We start from the raw sequence: 20,597 nt of genomic DNA, 5'->3' as shown, positions 1-20,597 counted from the left end.
TAGATCCAGCTGCAAATTATTGCTCACATATAATAGATGAGGGATGAATGTCAAATCTCTTCAAGCTAATCTGAAATGTGGTAAAGCATAGGTTGATACAGAAGGAATAATCAAGTCCGAATGTCATGATGTTCTAAGTAAGACGACGACCAAAAAAAAAAAAGGATAACTGAGAAAAGGGAATAAAATTAAGCCGAATATCACAGAAGCTGGGCGGAAATTATGTAAAGGGAAACCACCTTGATGTAATAAGCTTTCTTGATTTCGGCTTCTGTAGCCGCGGGGCTGACTCCAAGCACGTCATAGTATTCCGTCTCCTTCACCATCTGGGACTTCCGATCAGCCAATTGATTCTATGATGTAGGAATAAGTCCCCTCGGGCCTTTTGCTAGAATGAATATCGGAATACCCGGTTCAAATGTTGGAAGTCTTTGGGAGAAGGATTTATTTATCTAAAGAAGAGCGACGAACTCAGAGGAGGGGTCACTCCTTGGAGGATAGAAGAAATATTAAAAAAGAAGAAAAGAAAAACGAAGAACAGTATTCCCTAGCCGCGTGGGACGATGGCAGGTGGCGTTACTTTGCTACGTATGTGCATCCGTCCACCTTCTGAAGTGAATATTATGATTTATAAAAGACTTGGCGTTGGGTATCACTGATTCGGGATTCCTTTTCTCAAAACAAAGTAAACGGGAAAATAATGGAAAATTGCACAAACCACGGTATGTTACAGTTACATCCTTATACTTTTAATTTGATTAATTAAACTCCCTATAATTTATTAAATATTACAATATAGACTTTATATAAATTTATCTTCAATTAAAAAAATGATAAATCTGTCAATTCACATATTTGTAAAAGAAAAAAAAGAATATGAAGTACATGAAAAGAAGCATCGGAGAACTCAAATTTACAAAAGTCCATTTAACCCGTAGGGTCGGGGACCCGCCCAGGAAATGAAGGAGAGAGTGAGGAAGATTTTTTTTCCAGTTGACTAAATGAGGACGGGGACGGAGATTATGTTCCTCGCTCCGAACTCCCCATCCCAATTCCCTACCCCGCCCCGATGAATATATATACTAAACTACATACATATATTTATGATTAGATTTTATATATATGTATATTACAAAATTCATAACATCAATTATTACTTATTTTTTACTTTTCATCTCAACTTTTTCATAATTTAATATATTTTTAAGATATGTATGTTTTTAATATTTAAAATTTTATTACTTTCATGACCATGAATGTTATAATGTTTAAGTTGAAAACTAGACTTGTAATATTTAACATTTAGAAATTGTGAGATTAAATTTTTAAGTATGTCTAATATCTTTGCACATAAAATATTGTTGTTTTTATTAGAAAAATTTATAAATTTTTCTTTAAAAAGAATGCATTTGAAATGACTCATTTGGCTAATAAATTTTATCAAGGTTGAGCATAAATAATTTAAAAGTTGTTAAAAAAAATGAAAAAAAGAAAAGAAATGGAAATGTTTTTTCTCGCGGGGAACCGATCGCCGCGAATTCTCCGCCAGGAATAGTGGTGTTCATGGGTTGGGTTGGGTTGGGTTGAAAGACTTTTTAGACCCAACCCATTGATTAAACGAGGACGGAGACGGGGATTATGTTCCTCACTCCGATCTCCCTGTCCCATTTCCCCACCCCGCCCCGATGAATATATATACTAAACTACATACATATATTTTATGATTAGATCTTATATATGTGTATATTACAAAATTCATAACATCAATCATTACTTATTTTTTACTTTTCATCTCAACTTTTTCATAATTTAATACATTTTTAAGATACGTAGGTTTTTAATATTTAAAATTTTATTACTTTTATTACCATGAATGTTATAATGTTTAAGTTGAAGACTAGACTTGTAATATTTAACATTTAGAAATTGTGAGATTAAATTTTTAAGTATGTCTAATATCTTTGCACATAAAATATTGTTGTTTTTATTAGAAAAATTTATAAATTTTTCTTTAAAAAGAATGCATTGGAAATGACTCATTTGACTAATAATTTGTATCAAGGTTGAGCATAAATAATTTAAAAGTTGTTAAAAAAAATGAAAAAAAGAAAAGAAATGGAAATATTTTTTCTCGCGGGAAACCGATCCCCACCAGGAATAGTGGTGTTCATAGGTTGGGTTGGGTTGAAAGACTTTTTAGATCCAACCCATTATAATTTTTTTTCAACCCAAATGACCCTTATTAAAAAAATTAACCCAGGGTTGGGTTGGTTCAGGTTAATCGGGTCATTTATTTAAAAAAATTTCTTAAAAAAACAAAACATAAATATGTAAAAATCTAATTTAATTATTTTCATATATAGAATTAAGATTCACAACTCAATTCAATTTATATAGTGAAAAAATTCTTTCTAAAGTGCAAAGAAACTGCTTTTAAGAGTTGTTAAAAAATAAATTATTCAAAAAATATTGGAACTAAATAAAATTAAAATCAATATATGTATAAATAATTGTGTTATAAGTAATAAAAAAATATTTATTTTAAAGTTAATAATAAATTCGGATTGGTTTGGGTTGGTTTGGGTTATATTAGGTGAACCCATAAACCAATCCAACCCATAAAATTTTCATTTATTTGAACCCAACTCAAATGAGTTGATAACCCAACCCAAACCGCATGGGTTGGATTGGGTTGATTGGTTTTTTTGGGTCATCAGATTTTTGAACATTCCTAGTCAGGAATCCCCACCTCGATCCCCGCGAAGAATTTTGCGAGGATGGGGATTGAAATAGGGGTGAGGACAAGGATGGGGACGGGGAAGGTTTTTTTATACAAATTGCCTCATTTTGGAGGCCCAAATGAAAAATGGCTATCTGTAGGGAAAGTAATGGAAAGTGGTCTTCTGCTTACATCATAAGTATGTGATTTTACCGATTTTCCCCTGAGATGCACATGCACACCTGTCAATACGAATTTACTCGATCTTTGATGGCTCGTCACTCGATACCCGATGGCTTGTCACATGTTCTTCGATGCATGGTCACTTGATACTCAGCTTCATGTTCACTCGATACGGCTGCAATCGATACATATATACTCGATCATATCTACGTCATACTCGATGCTCGATTACTTTATACTCGATTCTTTTGAATTCTCTGTGTTGTCGGAACCTGCTCTATAGTTAATGTTCATGTACGAATATACACAAATTGGGGGATTTTCTGACAATATACATGATTCAAAGAAATTCATCGCGGGACAACATTTTATTACCCAGAGAGATCAGACCAAGCCATGTGTGGAGGTGATGTAAATGAGCATGATGTTTGTCCATGGGGTGTCTCACTAGAAAACAACAACATCGATGTTAATATAGCAAACGTATTGCATCGAAATGTGACAATAGATGATGTTGGGACATGTGTAAATGAGAATGTGATGATAGAAGAGGAAGAGGTTAGGAATGAAGAATATACAACCCTGGTAGTTTGAGGGAGTAATCCTTCTGTTGTGAATGAAGAACAGCCAACCTAGGTTTTTTTAGGGAGTGTCCTTTTGTTGGGAATGAAGAACAACCACTCCGGTTCTGTCAATTTATTTCGGCCATTTTGTTGGGAGTGTGCCTCACCAAAATTTGAACAATGTACCATCTAGTAGTAACACCAGAACGAGGGACTTGGTCATATAACCAAATTCGTCTATAGGGTTGGTAGATACAGTTTAAGAAGGTCAAATTTTCTTCAACGAGAATGACGTGAAGATGAGGTTAGCAATGTTGGCCATTAAGAATAACTTTGAGCTACAGGTTAAAAAATCGAACAACAAAATTATATAGTGCTCGATGTTTACATCAGACTTATAAGTGGGTCGTTCGAGTAATTAAAATGGATGAATGTAATATTTTCAAGATCACAAAATGCACGTCCAATCACACATGCTTGATTGAAGTATTGAATCATGACCACGGGCAAGCCAACACATTTGTTATTGGTCACCTAATCAAGGACAAGTTTGGCATTGGTCGGGGGGACAAATCGCACCATATTATTGAGGATATGCGACATCAATATGGTGTCAATATTAGTTATGACAAGGCATGGCTTGCGAGAGAAACTGCTTTTGCTCTTGCAAAGGGGATGCCAGAGGAATCATATGTCGTCTTGCATGCATGTGATTTAAAGATAGAAAATTCTAGAACTGTATTTGAGATCGAGCTTGAAGAATCAAAATATTTCAAATACATGTTCATGGCACTAGGTGCCAAGTTTAAGAGGTTTTAAGAGTTGTCGACCTGTGATCATTGTAGATGGCACTCATCTAAAGGGTAAATATAAGGGAATAATGATAGTTGGTGTTACAATGGACAGTAATAACCAACTATATCCACTAGCATATGCAATTGTTGATAATGAGAATGACCGAGTCCTGAAGTGGTTCATGACGAACCTTAAAACAGCAATTGGAGAATGCCCTAACTCATATTCGTCTCAAACCATAGATAGAGTATAGCTAATGTCATTGATATTGTATTTCCCAAATCTTACCACAGACTTTGTACCTTCCATTTGAAAAGGAACATGGAGAAATACTTCAAAGATAAGGTCGTTAGAAAATTGTTTCACGATGCTTGTAGAGCGTATCGAGAATCAGAGTTCAAGTGTCATTGGGTCCAAATAGTGAACTACAAGAAAGGTTCCTTTGTTAGATATTTAGAGGATGTTGTATTCAGAAGTGGGCACGATGTTGCTAGTTCCGGAACCAATATGATAACATGGCCAGTAATAGTGTTGAATGAAGGATCTCAAATCTAAGAGTTCCATGAGCGCGTTGGGATCGCTCCAATCTCACAGTGACCGAAATACAACAATATACATTCAACATACAGTTATGCAAACAACAAGTAATTATCGGCATGCTATGAACAACAAAATAATAAGGGAAAGAGTTTCATACCAGTTGAAGACGTTCTTCACACTTCGGAACTCCAACGCAGCGGAAACCCTCCACGCGATCTACCAGCGCCCAGCAGCAGTGTAAACAAAAGTAACATGAACAACCACAAACACGAACACTGTGGGGATGGCACCACCAGAGCCCCGGGTATTCTCGGAGTGAAAACCCAAAGGGTGGTTTTTGGTGAATTTGGTAGAGGAAGGAGGAAACACAAATCGTGTAGGCGATAAGCAAGTGGGAGGGAAAAAGCCGCTATCGCATAGCAGAAATGCTTATTGTTTAGGAGGAGCTACACAATCGTATAGGATTTACTGAACGATCATTTAGGAAAAGGTACACGATCATTTAGTAGAATCGGCACACTATACGAACGTTTAGAGAAGCTATCCGATCGTGTAGGCGACAGTGTGCGATCGTTTAGCACGAGGTGGACGTTCTTTAGGCGGAGAAGAACTATCATATAGTCTCGTTTTTCTTAAGCGATCGCTTAGAATGTTCACCAACGCGCGCTCTCGAAATCTTTTGGGCGAATGATGGACAATGCAAAAATGAAAACAATTTTTATTTTAACTCATCGGTTACAATAACCGACGTTGTCTACTAACCCACGTCCGAACGTGAATTTTGGCTTAATTATCATATAATTAACCAATTAATTAATTAATAAATATAATCATATTATATTTTTATCCTATAGTTCGATATCACATATCTACTATAGTATTTTCTCCTCTACTTGATATAAATCATATTTATATTTAATTTCCTCTAAAACAATGTATCTCATATATTCAACCAATTATATCATATATAATTAACCAGTCCAATTATATCATATATAATCGAACTTCCTCTTGTCAATTTGAATATTTCAAATTAACCCAAATACTAGTTCTCGACTTTATCCAAGCTACCAAGGGAACCTAATGGACCTGTGACTCGAAGCTCCAATGGTCCGTGAATAACTGACTATACTCTTTAGCCACGAGATCCACCATCCGTTAACTGTCGGGCATTCCACTAAAGACCAACAGCTGAACTCTTCTTACCATATATATATTTCTGTGTCCATCGGATATAACCAATCATGAGTACGATGACCCTTCACAGATGCTCGTAAGTACAACTGGGTCAAATTACCATTATGCCCCTGTAGTTACATCTCACTCCTTAAGTACCACTAATTCCTCTAATGAACAATAAAACATAGTCCGACTATGTGTGAACACCTCTCGGGCCAAGAGAAGATGTGTGGTACCACATCGTTCAAGCCCCGGAATCAACCCTTAAGAGTGCTATCTATCTACTTAACCCTACCTCAGGGAAGGAGTGAATTCCATCTAGTGTAGCTGAGTTCTCAGCTCCCAAATCAGACAAATCCCTAAAATGGTAGGTTTGAATCGACGACTTGGCCACTCGCACCAATACAAATCAAAGGACCGCCCTCAATGGCAGGAGTTCCCAACTCACTCAGGATTGAGGTCATGTTACCTATGGTCATCCTAATGAAGTGAAGTCTCTGTCATGAACGGTGTTATATAACGAGACATTAACACTTCATGGTCAGGTCTTATACAAACTCTTTGTATAGGACGCCCCCGCTTGCATGTCCCCAACACGAATGATCAGGATCAGACCATATGTGACAAATCACAACACTTGTGACTATTCCACAAAGCGGGCCGCATCCTTAGCGTTGCCAGGATAAGGTTTCCCTCCTATATCCATATACTACAGACCATTTTGGTTATCACTCAAGACATGATCCACTTGTATGTCACCACATACATGTTTGAGTCACATACAGATAACCAAGGATTTTATGTTCATTAGTTTGTGGTAAAGCAAATAAAACAAGTAACTGAGCAAAATACAAGATGTGAAGTAAATATCATATATTAACAACACAAGCGTTCATACATACTGTTTACAAACTACAGGACATGAGACTTTAGGGCATTAACCCCAACAATGAATGCTTCAATGCTATTACCAAAGAAGCAAGAGTGTTACCAATAACTTCGTTGCTAGAATACTGATATCACTAGAACTGTGCTATCTTCTTTCGCTTAACTCAGGGTGGTTTACCTACTTAATTTAGTTAAATTGATTATTTTGTAGGACTCGAGTGTATAAGCAGTCAATTAAGCGTTCGGGACAAAAAGGCGCTAAAATGATGAAGTTAGGAGCTAAATTGATCAAATGACGATGGATTGAAGGATGCTACCTTGCTGAGCATTGCAAACACTCTGATTAAACCTAAGTCCAATGCTAACTCTGTTGGGAATGTCCTAAACTACGCAGTTCATAAATGTTGTTATGTAGGAATGTATTAGCAATAGCGGAAGCAACAAGGATCATTTAAGCACTCTAATTCATTAATTTTGGCAAAATATAAATTATGTTCTTGCAGAAAACAAATGAGTTTCATGACATACCTTTGTAGAACTTCTTCAAAGTTTGATCTCCAGTTGCAATCTTCTCTAAATCTTCTTGTAGACTACCTCAAGATCTTCTCCACTATTCTCTTGGTGCTCTAGATTGAGTTGTGGGACTCAGAACAAGCTTGAATCAAGGGATGATTGAGAATTTCTCACAGTAGTAATCTTGGTGAAGAACACTTTCATCAGCATGAATTTTCTCTAAAATTCTCTCTTGATTGCATACTTGAAATTCACTCCAAACTCTTCAATATATTGCAGATCAACATGCAAGGGAGAGAATTGCATGAGTTGCAGCTCATGCTTGGAGTAACACAAGGTAATGTTGATGCCTTTTGTGTGAGCAAGTAGGAGATGGATAATGGAAAACCATGTGTTTTCCATTTGTGTTTTGTTTTCCAATTTTCCAATTTTATCTCAAAATCAAAAATTGATATTTCCAAAAACCATTTTGATTTTAAAAAACTGAAAAATAAAATTAATTTTTTAAACAATACTTAATTAATTTAAGATCAAATATTAAATTAATTTTTACACACATCCATCTTTATATATTTAAATCATATTTAAATATAAATTCTCATATTCCATTTAATTCTCAAATTAAACATGAAATTATATCTCATATAATTACTAATTCTCTTAATTCTAATTTGAACATTTCAAATTAACTTATCAGGTTATTCTAGAGCTAGTCCGTCACGGTTAGTAGGGCGACCTCGCAGACCTACAGATCATGGGCTCCAACGATCCGAGATTAATTGGCTAAACTCATTAGACCAAATTAATCCCCATTCATTAACTAATGGGTCACTCCACTAAAGCCTATAGTTGCACTCCCCTCACTGTAGATATATTATGTACACATGATTTAACCACAATCAGCAAGTTGACCCTTCACAGGTTGTTCGTAATAACGGCTGGGTCAAATATCTGTTTTACCCCCGAGATTACGTCTTATTTCTCAAGTTCTTACTGATCCTCTAATGAACAACTAGTTTTTGATTCAATCACTAAACCAAACTCTCTCAGCCCAGTGAGAGGGTGGGGCCTTTTGTACAAGACTTGGATTCAGTACTTGAGAGAACAACCTTTCTCCTATCCCTAAATCGGGTAGGCGTGAACCCCGTCTTACACCCTATGTCCCCAGCTATCTATTCGGTCTTACCCTTGAAATGGGAGTCTTATTGAGACGACACTGTTGAGCCAACCCTCACCTATGCAAATCTAAGGATAATCTCGAATAAACAAGAGTTCATAGTTAGCTCAAGATTAAGATCGAGTTACCTAGATCATCTAGGTGAAATAGTCAATCTTATACAGTAAACAACGTTATAAAGTAAGAGTGACTTATTTCTTGGTCTGATATTATGCAAACTCATTGCAAAGGACGCCCCCACTCCTCATGTCATAACATATACAAATTAGGATTACTTCGTATGTAGCACTTTACAACTCTTTGTAACAACTACAGAGTAAGCTGCATCCAATGCTGTTACTAGAATAAGGTACCCAACCTTTATTCATGTACCATAGATCATTTTGACTATTTACTCGAACTTGATCCACTTTTATATCTCCACATAAAGTTCAAGTGCTCATGCAATAGTCATGGGTCTTAGTTTATTGGATTTAAACTTTCATACATTTATAAAATCAATAATAAGTTTATTGATTATAGAAAATGTTTATCATTTTACAAACTGCAAGTTTTTGGACATAAAACCCAACAATACTCCCACTTGGACTAAAACTTTAGTGGATCAATATATACAAATATATACAATGTTGAGTTTACATGGAGAAAATAAAATATACAAATACAATAAACTAGGGCATTACAATACCCATAAATCCTTCCACTTGCCCTAGTAATAAAAACTCGTAGACCTAGTCCTACTAGGTGACCCTCAAACACTTTAGCCGAGAGGGCCTTTGTAAATGGATCAGCTAAGTTGTCTTGGGAAGCAATCTGGGTGACGATGACGTCTCCTCTGTATACAATCTCCCTAATGAGATGGTACTTTCGCTCGATATGCTTTCCTCTTTTATGGCTTCGTGGTTCCTTTGAATTTGCAACTGCTCCACTGTTGTCACAATAGAGAGTGGCAGGCAGGTGCATATTAGGAACTACTTCCAGATCTGTCAGGAACTTTCTGAGCCATAATACTTCTTTTGTTGCTTCACTTGCAGCTACATACTCAGCTTCCATTGTGGAGTCAGCAATACAACTCTGCTTGATGCTTCTCCACACAACTGCTCCTCCGTTCAGAGTGAATACTGACCCTGAAGTTGATTTCCTTAAATCAATATCGGTCTGAAAGTCAGGATCAATGTATCCAGTATGGATCGGATCCTACACCATACACGAGCATATAATCTCTCGTTCTCCAAAGGTACTTGAGAATATTTTTAACAGCAGTTCAATGATCATGTCCAAGATTGGACTGAAATTTGTTGACTATTCCTATGACATAGTGTATATCGGGACGAGTACACAACATTGCATACATTAAACTCCCTACTACTGATGCATATGGAATTCGATTCATCTCCTCAACCTATTGAGGTGCCTTAGGACTCTGTTCCTTAGATAGATGAATTCCATGCCTGAAAGGTAAAACACCTTTCTTGGAATTTTGCATTTTATACCTAGACAACATCTTGTCTATATAAGATGCTTGAGATAATGCTAATGTTCTGTTCTTGCAATTCCGAACTATTTGGATTCCAAGAACATACTGTGCTTCTCCCGAATCTTTTATTTGGAATTGTGAAGCCAACCACCTCTTAACGTCAGCTGAATATTCTACCTCATTCCCAATGAGTAGAATATCATCAACATACAACACCAGAAAAGCGACAGTTTTGTTAACAATTTTCTAGTATACATAGGGTTCGTCAACATTTTGTTCAAAGCCATAAGATTTGATCGCAGTGTTAAATCTCATATTCTAGGATCTAGAATCTTGTTTCAACGCATATATGGATCGATTAAGTTTGCAAACCTTTTGCTCTTGATCCTGCTGTATAAACCCTTCTGGTTGAGACATATAGATACTCTCTTCAAGATAGCCATTCAAAAAAGTTGTCTTAACAACCATCTGCCATATTTCATAATCATAAAATGTGGCTATGGACAAGAGTATTCTAATAGACTTTATCATGGCAACTAGAGAGAAGGTTTCTTCATCATCTACCCCCTCTCTTTGGGTAAACCCTTTTGCCACAAGTCTAGCTTTGTAGATCTGTACCTTGCTAGCTTGATCTCATTTTCTCTTGTAGATCCATTTACAACCGATGAGTTTTACCCTTTCAGGTTGATCTACAAGATCCCAGACAGAATTGAAATATATAGATCCCATTTCAAGGTCTATGTCTTTAATCCATTGGTTTTTATCCACATCATTCATTGCTTGGTTAAAAGCCAATGGATCCTCTAAACTATCATCTGGTATGATGACTTAAGTTTCAGTTAAACCCATATACCGGTCAGGCTATGCACCATTATGACGAGGCATTCTCAACTCTTGAGAAGGATGCGAAGTTTCAGTTTCATCAACAACTCTTGTTGATGGACTTGCTCTATTAACAACTCTTGTTGAAGGACCTGCTTTTTCAACAACTCTTGTTGAAGGACTTGCTCTATCAACAACTCTTGTTGATACATTTATCGTTTCTCTGGACATTTCTTCTATTACTAGCTTACTGTGAGGTTGATGATTCTTTATATAGTCTTCCTCTAGGAAGATTACATTTTTCGATACATTACCTTATCTTCCTAAGGATCATAAAAGAAACCACCTCTTGTTTCTTTTCGGTAGCCTACAAATAGGCATACTTTTGAACGGTGTTCCAACTTTTTAGGATTTTGCACCAACACATGTGCTGGACAACCCCAAATTCTGAAGTGATATAAATTTCCTTTACATCCTCTCCAGAGCTCGTAAGGTGTTTCAGAAACACTTTTCGAGGGAACCATGTTCAAAATATACACTGTTGTCCCAACTGCGTGTCCCCAAAAAGAATTGGGTAACTGAACGTAACTCATCATGGAACGAACCATGTCCAACAAGGTTCTGTTTCTTCTTTCTGCCACACCGTTTTGCTGAGGTGTGCCAGTGACCATAAGTTGAGACTAAATTCCATGTTCTATTAAATAGTTATGAAATTCTAAGTCCATATACTCACCACCTTGATCCGATCGAAGCGTTTTAATCTTTTTACCTATTGGTTTTCAACCTCAGCCTTATAGTCTTTGAACTTTTCAAAAGTTTCAGACTTTTGGTGCATTAGGTAAATATGCCCATACCTAAAATAATCATCTATAAAACTGATGAGATATTCATACCCTCTTCTTGCTCTAACATTTAGAGGCCCACAAAAGTCCGAGTGAATCAACTCTAGGGGTTCTTTGGCTCTAAGACCTTTTCTAGAAAAAGATCTTTTGTCATTTTACCCTCAAGACAGGACTCACGTGGTGGTAATGAACTGTTTTCCAACTTATTTAGATGACCATTCTTAACCAATCTTTCAATCATGTTGAGATTTATGTGACCCAGTCTCAAGTGCCAAAGATGGGCATTTGGAGAAATCTTCCTTTTCTTATGAGTCCCAGTAGTTTTAAACATCTCTATGTTCAATACGGCTTTGACCTTAGTTGGTTTTAACATATACAAGTTATTTTCTAATTTTGCAGAGCAAATCTTTTTACTTCCTATATTGATGAACACTTCATCATTTTCGAAATAAACTTTATAATTTTGTTCTAGAAAATAAGAGATAAATATTGATTCCTTTTCATAGAAGAAATATAATATACATTTTTCAAATAAATGTACTTATCTCCCATACATAACTTCATATCTCCCACTGCTTTGACTAAAACAATCTCCCCGGTCCCTACCTTAAAGATTGTTTCACCTTCTGTCAACTGTCTCCAGGAACTTGTTTCCTATGGGATAGTAAAAACATGATTAGCGGCATCTGAATCAATTATCCAGATTTTATCGTTTTCCACTAAACATGCTTCGATAACAAGTAAATCATATTTATCTTGTTGTTCTCAATCTACACTCTCATCTACATAATTCAAAATTTCAGATGAGTTGGGAGATAGAAGACAATCCTCTGTTAAAACACTTTTGGTGTAGTCAACTGCTAGTAATTTGTTTGTTGATTTGATTTTATTGTTATTCACATCGAAAGTGAGTTTTCTAGAAGAATCCGACATGTTAATAAAATTCAAACAAACTCTAATTAGCAAATTGTAACTAAATCCAAAATCAAGTTTTAGCAAAAATTAATAATGTACCCATAACAATTATTTATTTGCAACGATATTTTAGTGAGTCAAAATATGTGCTACCGAGGGGCAGTCAGATACTCCTTCACTAAAGCAAACAATTTTAACCAAACACAATCTCCGGAATAACTCCCATTCCTAGTGTTTCCGGAATAACTCTTATTCCTATAGTCATTTAGTTATCGTTTTCGGTCAAGATCTTTACTACAATTTAGTAATTCTTATAAGTGTGACCCGCCATTTTCAGATCCTATAGAACGGTATGAATTTGCCTCCAAAATGGAAGACAATATCCAAGATGGAACTATAAGACCCTATTCATTTTACTGAAGCCTGGGTTGTTCCGAATCCTATGTTATAACCCACCATAGGAAGTATGTTACATGTATTGAAAGTATGTTATAATTAGTTTTAATATATAGTATGCATGTTAGGGTTTCTTGTATTTAATATTAGTGTTATATTAAATATTGAATGCCTTAATGTATGTTATGGATGTTTAGCATGTCTAAAGTTTTATAAGTTGTTATAAAATTGGGTTGACATTTAAAATCCATAAACAACAGCGACATGCTCACATAGGTTGACCACCTGTTTTAATAGTTAAAGCTTATAAAACCGAGGTTACAATCTCAACCAGTATATAATCCTGTCTAAGGTTGGGGGTACTTAAGTTGACAGTTTATGGAACACCTCCTATCTGGGGATTACGGTCGAATTATTGAGCATTGGTAACCGGTTTTATTAGCATACATGAGTGATGTGAGGTAATAAAATGGTTTATCACCTAGACATCGTAGGTTAAAATCCAATTATAAGAGTTATACTTGGATAAACCACATAGACTTAGGGTTGTTTTATTAGCCGAAAAGAACCTAAGTATAAATATACCTAATAGAACACTTCAGTGGCAGTTTAATAACTTCTATATGATAGAGTTATTAGAAAACTTCAGTGGGAGATTAATAACATATACGATATGTTATTTTTAGCTCTTACATTTCTAAGAGTTCACAATCCAGATTTAAGCGGTATTTCGTGTCACCCTGGAAGTGACCTCCATTAAGAAAGTACTTTTTAGCTTAAATCTAGATTTCGGTGAATAAGAAGAAGTTGTTCAAACATAAGTCTATTATACGATATATAGATTTCAAACATAAGTCTCCATATAGTTTACACCGTGAGATTCATATGACGCTTCATGTCACCCTAGGAGTGACCTCCATTCGGAAAGTGTTTTGTATGAGTCAATATCAAGGTAAACGGAGGAAGTAGTTTATAGTGAGTGTTGTTGGGTTTTATGTCCTAAAACTCGCAGTTTGTAAAATGATAAACATTTTCTATAATTAATAAACTTATTATTGATTTTATAAATTGTATGAAAGTCTAAATCCAATAAACTAAGACCCATGACTATTGCATGAGTACTTGAACTTTATTTGGAGATATAAGAGTGGATCAGGTTCGAGTAAATAGTCAAAATGATCTATGGTACATGAATAAAGCTTGGGCACCTTATTCTGGTAACACCATTGGATGCGACCTACTCTGTAGTTGTTACAAAGAGTTGTAAAGTGCTACATACGAAGTGATTCTAATTCGTACATGTTATTACATGAGGAGTAGGGGCGTCCTATGTAATGAGTTTGCATAAGATCGGACCAAGAAATAAGTCACTCTTACTTTATAACGCTGTTTACTGTATAAGACTGATTATTTCACCTAGAAGACCTAGGTAACTGAATCTTAATCCTAAGCTAACTATGAACTCCTATTTATTTGAGATTATCCTTAGATTTGCATAAGTGGGGGTTGGCTCAACAATGTCAGCTCAATAAGATTCCCATTTCAGGGGTAAGACCGAATAGATAGTTGAGGACATAGGGTGTAAGACGGAGTTCACGCCTACCCAATTTAGGGATAGGAGAAAGATTATTCTCTCAAGTATTGAATCCAGGTCTTGAACAAGGGGCCCCACCCTCTCACTAGGTTGAGAGAGTTTGGTTTAGTGATTGGATCATAAACCAGTTGTTCATTAGACGATTAGTAGGAACTTGAGGAATAAGACGTAATCTCGGGGGTAAAATAGATGTTTGACCCAACCTTTATTACGAACAACCTGTAAAGGGTCGACTTGCTGATTATGGTTAAATCATGTGGACATAATATATCTACAGTGAGGGGAGTGCAACTGTGGGCTTTAGTGGAGTGATCCATTAGTTAACGAATGGGGATTAATTTGGTCTAATGAGTTTAGCTAATAAATCTCGGATCGTTGGAGCCCACGATCTGTAGGTCCGCGAGGTCCCCCTACTAGCTCGTAACAGACTAGCTCTAGAATAGCGTGATAAGTTAATTTGAAACGTTCAAATTAGAACTAAGGGAATTAGTAATTATATGAGATATAATTACATGTTTAATTTGAGATTTAAATGGAATAGGAGAATTTATATTTAAGTATGATTCAAATATATAAAGATAGACGTGTGTAAAAATTAATTTAATATTTGATATTAAATTAATTAATTTTTATTTAAAAAATTAATTTATGAAATTAATTTTATTTTTCAGTTTTTTAAAATCAAAATGGTTTTTGGAAATATCAAATTTTTATTTTGAGACAAAATTGAAAAATTGGAAAACAAAACACAAATGGAAAAAACATGGTTTTCCATTATCATCTCCTACATGCTCACACAAAAGTCATCAACATTGCCTTGTGTTACTCCAAGCATGAGCTGCAACTCATGCAACTCTTTCCCTTGCATGTTGATCTGTAATATATTGAAGAGTTTGGAGTGAATTTCGGGCATGCAATTAAGAGAGAATTTTAGAGAAAATTTGTGCTGATGAAAATGTTCTTCACCAAGATTGCTGTTGTGAGCAATTCTTTATCATCCCTTGATTCAACTTGTTTTGAGTCCCATAACTCAATCTAGAGTACCAAGAGAATAATGGAGAAGATCTTGAGGTGGTCTGCAACAAGATTTGGAGAAGATTGCAGCTGGAGATCGAACTTTGAAGAGGTTCTACAAAGGTATGTCATGAAACTCATTTGTTTTCTGCAAAAGCATGCTTTATACTGTGCCAAAATTAATGGATTAGAGTGCTTAAATGATCCTTGTTCCTGATACATTCCTACAATTAACATATTCTATTTATCAATAAAAATGTTGTTGAGTTTTTTATTCAATAAATTACTATTAATATTGCATCCTTCTAGGAAAATCTAATAAACGAATGCATGGCTATAACATGAATACTTTAACTTTATGTAGCGACATAAAAAATGGATCAAGTTTGGTATGTAGCCAAAATGGTCTATAAGTATACAGATGAGGTCATCTTGGTGACACTATTGGATGCGGCTCATTTTTGTATACTGATACAAATGATGTGATCCAAAAGATAATTCATGTAGAGACATGTGAGTGGGGTATACTGTGTAATGAGTTTGCATAAGACCGGACCTCAAAATAGTCACTTTTCTTTATAACAACCGTTTACTGTTAAAACTGATTATTTCAAACTCAATGACCTAGGTGATAACTTGTAGAAATACAAGTTATTTATACTGTTTTATTTAGATATTGCGGCAAAAAGAAAGAAAAGTTGCATCGATAGTATAGAAATTGGCTAAGAGATGCGAAAATTATAAAATGTCGTCAATACACCCACTAACACCATTGCAATGGTAGAATAGAATGTTTCAGTTTCTGTTTTGCAGGAAATCAGTCACCGCATGCGTTCATGGCTCAAAAGCAAAATAAACAACGCATCTCGTTGCATTGCGCCCATCAATTGAGAACAAAGAGATTATCAACACAATGACGGCACATGCGACAATTGATCAAGAGCTCTAGCGATCAACGCAATTTCAACCGCATGCGGTAATAAAAAATAACACCGCATACGGCGATTGATCGAAGATGTAAAGAGCAACGCATTTGCGGAGGATTTTGACAAGTGTACAGCTTTTAGTTGTGTATTTCTGACAGATTGATTGCATAACAGAAGGAATATTCACTCCGCCATTTCAGGAACTACCATAACCATACAGTGGGGACCATAAAGTCAAAAAGCCAAGCTTCGCCTATAAATAGCTTCTGCAAATTCACTAAAAAATATACATGAATACATAGAGACGTGTATATACTGATTCTGAGAGAGAGACTGGTCTGAAGCGACTGTTTAGAGTAGATCTGGGAAGAACCATAAGACAAGGCCGAGAGGTGAGTCTCCGAGCAAAGAATCCTTCCAATCCCCGTAGCTGAAGCTCTGTGCGAAGGTCAATTCTACCGGGAAAGCAAGCCTGAGAGGGAAGCTTTCCTCTCCATTACTTCCACACGCTGGCAAGCACTATCTCCGTTCAAGATCTGTGTCAAGACGTTGACACACTTTCTGTATTTGTTTCTAATCTCTATTTCATCATTTGTATTCTCCTTCCTTAATCTTTCATTCACACCATGTATCGAACGCTTAATCTTAGTATTAAATTTTATGATCATTACCATTATCATCTCTCTATCTCTTTCTGTTCATCCACAATCCATTTTCTCCATGATGTTTTCCTAATTCCCTGGGTAATTAGCAAGAATTAAGCGAGTAAGTTAATTTGTGTTAAGGAAATAATTAAGTTTAGCTAAAGCATGCTCGACGACATCTTCACCTGTAAGAGCAGAAGTGAAGATGTTATTTTTCCTATCGAGAGAGGGTTGGAAGAATGCGTTAACTAAAGCAAGAAGTATTTCCAGAGATGGAAACAACCTTGTGTTCATCACGTTCATCCCTGTTTCACCATAGAGATATGGGAACGCGACCGATCACCGAGAGGTGTACGCCAAAAGAAAGCGGAACCTTAGTTGTATCTCTAATGCAATTGGCAAACTTGCGTTGTTTTTTCTATTTACTCTTTCCCCTTCTGCTTCATTCATAAAGACTTGCCATTGCATACCATGATTCTTTGTATAACTTCACAGTCAGTCTCGACCTCAGTATCATGTATCATGTATCTTGTATCTTGTATCATATTAGTTTAGGATTTTATTTTATCAACGCAATTTTATTTCATCACAATTTATATTCCAAAATAAACCCAATTCTTAATTCATTATTAAACCAGTCGCATGTATCACAAAAGTAACGCATTAACGAAAACAATCCCTGTGTTCGACCTCGGATAATTCTGAGAAACTTGCGTTGGAATTATACTTGGTTTAAGCGCAAGGAAACTTGTGACACGCACTACTACATCGCATAATTCAGATATATCATTAACAACATATATATTTAGACGTAGTATCGCATAGAAATTCTCTTTATCGCATATTTAGCACATCATTCATTGCATCCACAAGCATGCATTAGAGTAGATAAAGGGATTAAATTATCAGTAGTGTGCATAAACTATAGCACAATATAATATTTCATCTCCATCGTTACACTAGGGTAACTTGATTTTAATCCCGAGCTAACTATGAACTCCTATTTATTCGAAATTATCCTTTGATCTGCATAGGTGAGAGTAGTCCAACAACACTGCTCAATAAGCCTACCATTTTGGGGATAAGATGTTGGGAATGTCCTAGAACTCACAGTACGTGTTAAACATTCTATTTTATCAAAATAATGACTTGTTGATTTTGCATCTTATTATGAAAATCCAATAAACGCATCCTTGGCTATAGTCTGAATGTTGTAACTTTATGTAGTGACATGAACAGGATCAAGTTGAAAGTATATAGCTTAAATGGTCTAATAAGTATATGGATGAAATTGGGTATCTCATCCTGGTAACACTATTGGATGCGGCCCACTCTGTAGTTGTTACAAGAAGTTGTAAGGTGCTACGAACGATGTGATCCACAAATCGTTCATGTTGAAACATTAGAGTGGAGGCATCCTATGCAATGAGTTTGCATATAGACTGGACCATGAAAATAGTCACTTTTCTTTATAACGACCGTTTACTGTCAAAACTGACTATTTCACTTATTATCTAACCTAGGTTAACTCGATCTTAATCCTGAGCTAGCTATGAACTCTTGTTTGTTCGGGATTATCTTTTGATTTGCAAACGGTGAGAGTAATCCAACACACTGCTCAATAAGCTTACCATTTTGGGGATAAGACCGGATGAATAGCTGGGGACATGGGCTTGTAAGATGGAATTCACTCCTACCGTATTAAGGGTTGGCAGATAGGTTGTTCTCTTAAGTACTGACTCCAGGTCTTGAATAATCAGGGCCCCGCCTTCTCATGATAGAGAAAGGATATGATTCATAGAGATTATGAATCAGAATTGTTCATTAGAGTATCAGTAGGAACTTAAGAAATAAAATGTAGTCATAGGGGTAAAACGGTATTTTTGACCTAACTGTGATTACGAACAACCTGTGAAGGCTCGTGATGCATGAAATTATGATGTGTTATGGTGTGAGTTTACGGTGATGTGTGTTCTGCGGTGATCATGCAAGTTTTCCTAAGCCTCCTTAGGTTTTCTGGTAAGTCCAGGGTCGAACACAGGGACTACTAAGTAGATATGCGACAAACACTTTGATTCTATTGCGATAGTAAAAACAAATAAAGTGGATAGTGTTTTAATTGAGATTTTTCCTATGCGACAGAGTTGACCGTAGAGTTGATGAAAGCGTAGAGTTACAATAATTATGCGATGAAGGGGTTTAGAAGAGGTTTAGCTAACATTTCCTAAGATTGTGCACAAGTTATGCGATCATGCTACACACAAATATCAATACTACATTTCTCAATGCAGAATGCCATAATTCCTATTTCTAGGACGCATGCGATGTATATGTGAAACAGTCGGTAATAATTCCTATTTCTAGGACGCATGCTATGTATATGTGAAACAATCGGTAGGACTTATTTCTAAGTCTCTACTCTTGCCTATGCGATGATGAATGATGCACACATAAAACAAGATGACCGCATACCATCATTCCTATTTCTAGGGCACATGTGATGTGTAAATAGCGATAGAACTTATGTCTAAGTTTCTAGACTACTTTCTCAAGTATGTCCAAAGGGTGAATGATGCATACATAAGACAAGATGATCACATAAAATGTAAATCTTAAGTCATGCTAGCTAAGTACTTCTCAACCCATTTAGAAATTTAGCTACTCATGCGTATAGAGAGATTGAACATAGATTGAAATGTGATTTCCATTTTCTGTAAATAAAGTACTGAATACAAAATAACAAATGGATGTAAGAGATAACAAGCCCGGTAAGCAATGTCTTGCTTTCCGTGGCCTTTTACACTGCTCTTTTATCACTTCAACTCTGTTCTCAATGTGGATTCTTGCGCTCTCGCAAGTGTTGGCCCTCTCTCCTTTGTATTGCTTTCCAGCAGTCTCTCGATCTGTCCGGGAATGATCTCTCGGCTTCCTCGACTCCTTGCTCTCTCCGTCCTCTATGTATAAGTGTGCACGAACAGGCTAACTGGCTAACTCTCTCCAAAAGGACTCTCCTCTTCTCTAGTGGCCTTCGGTATTTATAGATTTCACGGTGAAACAGCTTTTCTTGCTAATGATTGCAATGATGGGTGACATCAATTCCCCTATTTTGTTGCGTCGTTTAATAATCACCAAAAGTTGAATGTACTTGCTATAGTGTGGCTTTTAACGACTTGTCAACTAAATTCAGAATCGATCGTTATCAGCTTCCATCCCATCATGATTTATTATGTTGTCACCTTGATGCGAGGTCTTTATGTGGCCGCCTTTTTACGATACTTCTCACGATCACATGACTTGTGATCGCAATCTTCAAGTGCGCTGATGCATTGTGCCTTTGGATCGAAATTTCATGTGTGCCATTGCATTGTACCTGCACAAAATAGGTGAATTAACTACTTTTATGCGATGAG

The 20,597-nt window shown here is 36.0% G+C and overlaps 1 protein-coding gene across 1 annotated transcript in view; it reads right to left on the bottom strand.

The window, feature by feature from the left end:
- LOC120085557 (DNAJ heat shock N-terminal domain-containing protein) overlaps positions 1 to 721 on the bottom strand; it is a 57,807-nt gene extending 57,086 nt beyond the window's left edge. Inside the window, exon 1 of the mRNA XM_039041586.2 lies at positions 240 to 721. Within this exon, the coding sequence (XP_038897514.1) occupies positions 240 to 326 (87 nt within the window). The 5' untranslated portion in view covers positions 327 to 721. The remainder of the gene's footprint in view (positions 1 to 239) is intronic.
- Positions 722 to 20,597: the final 19,876 nt, after the last annotated feature.

Source organism: Benincasa hispida, chromosome 9 (assembly GCF_027475165.1).
Source record: "Benincasa hispida cultivar pf3 chromosome 9, pf3_genome.v1.1, whole genome shotgun sequence".
Lineage (NCBI taxonomy): Eukaryota > Viridiplantae > Streptophyta > Magnoliopsida > Cucurbitales > Cucurbitaceae > Benincasa > Benincasa hispida.
This window is presented reverse-complemented; position numbering and strand designations above follow the sequence as displayed.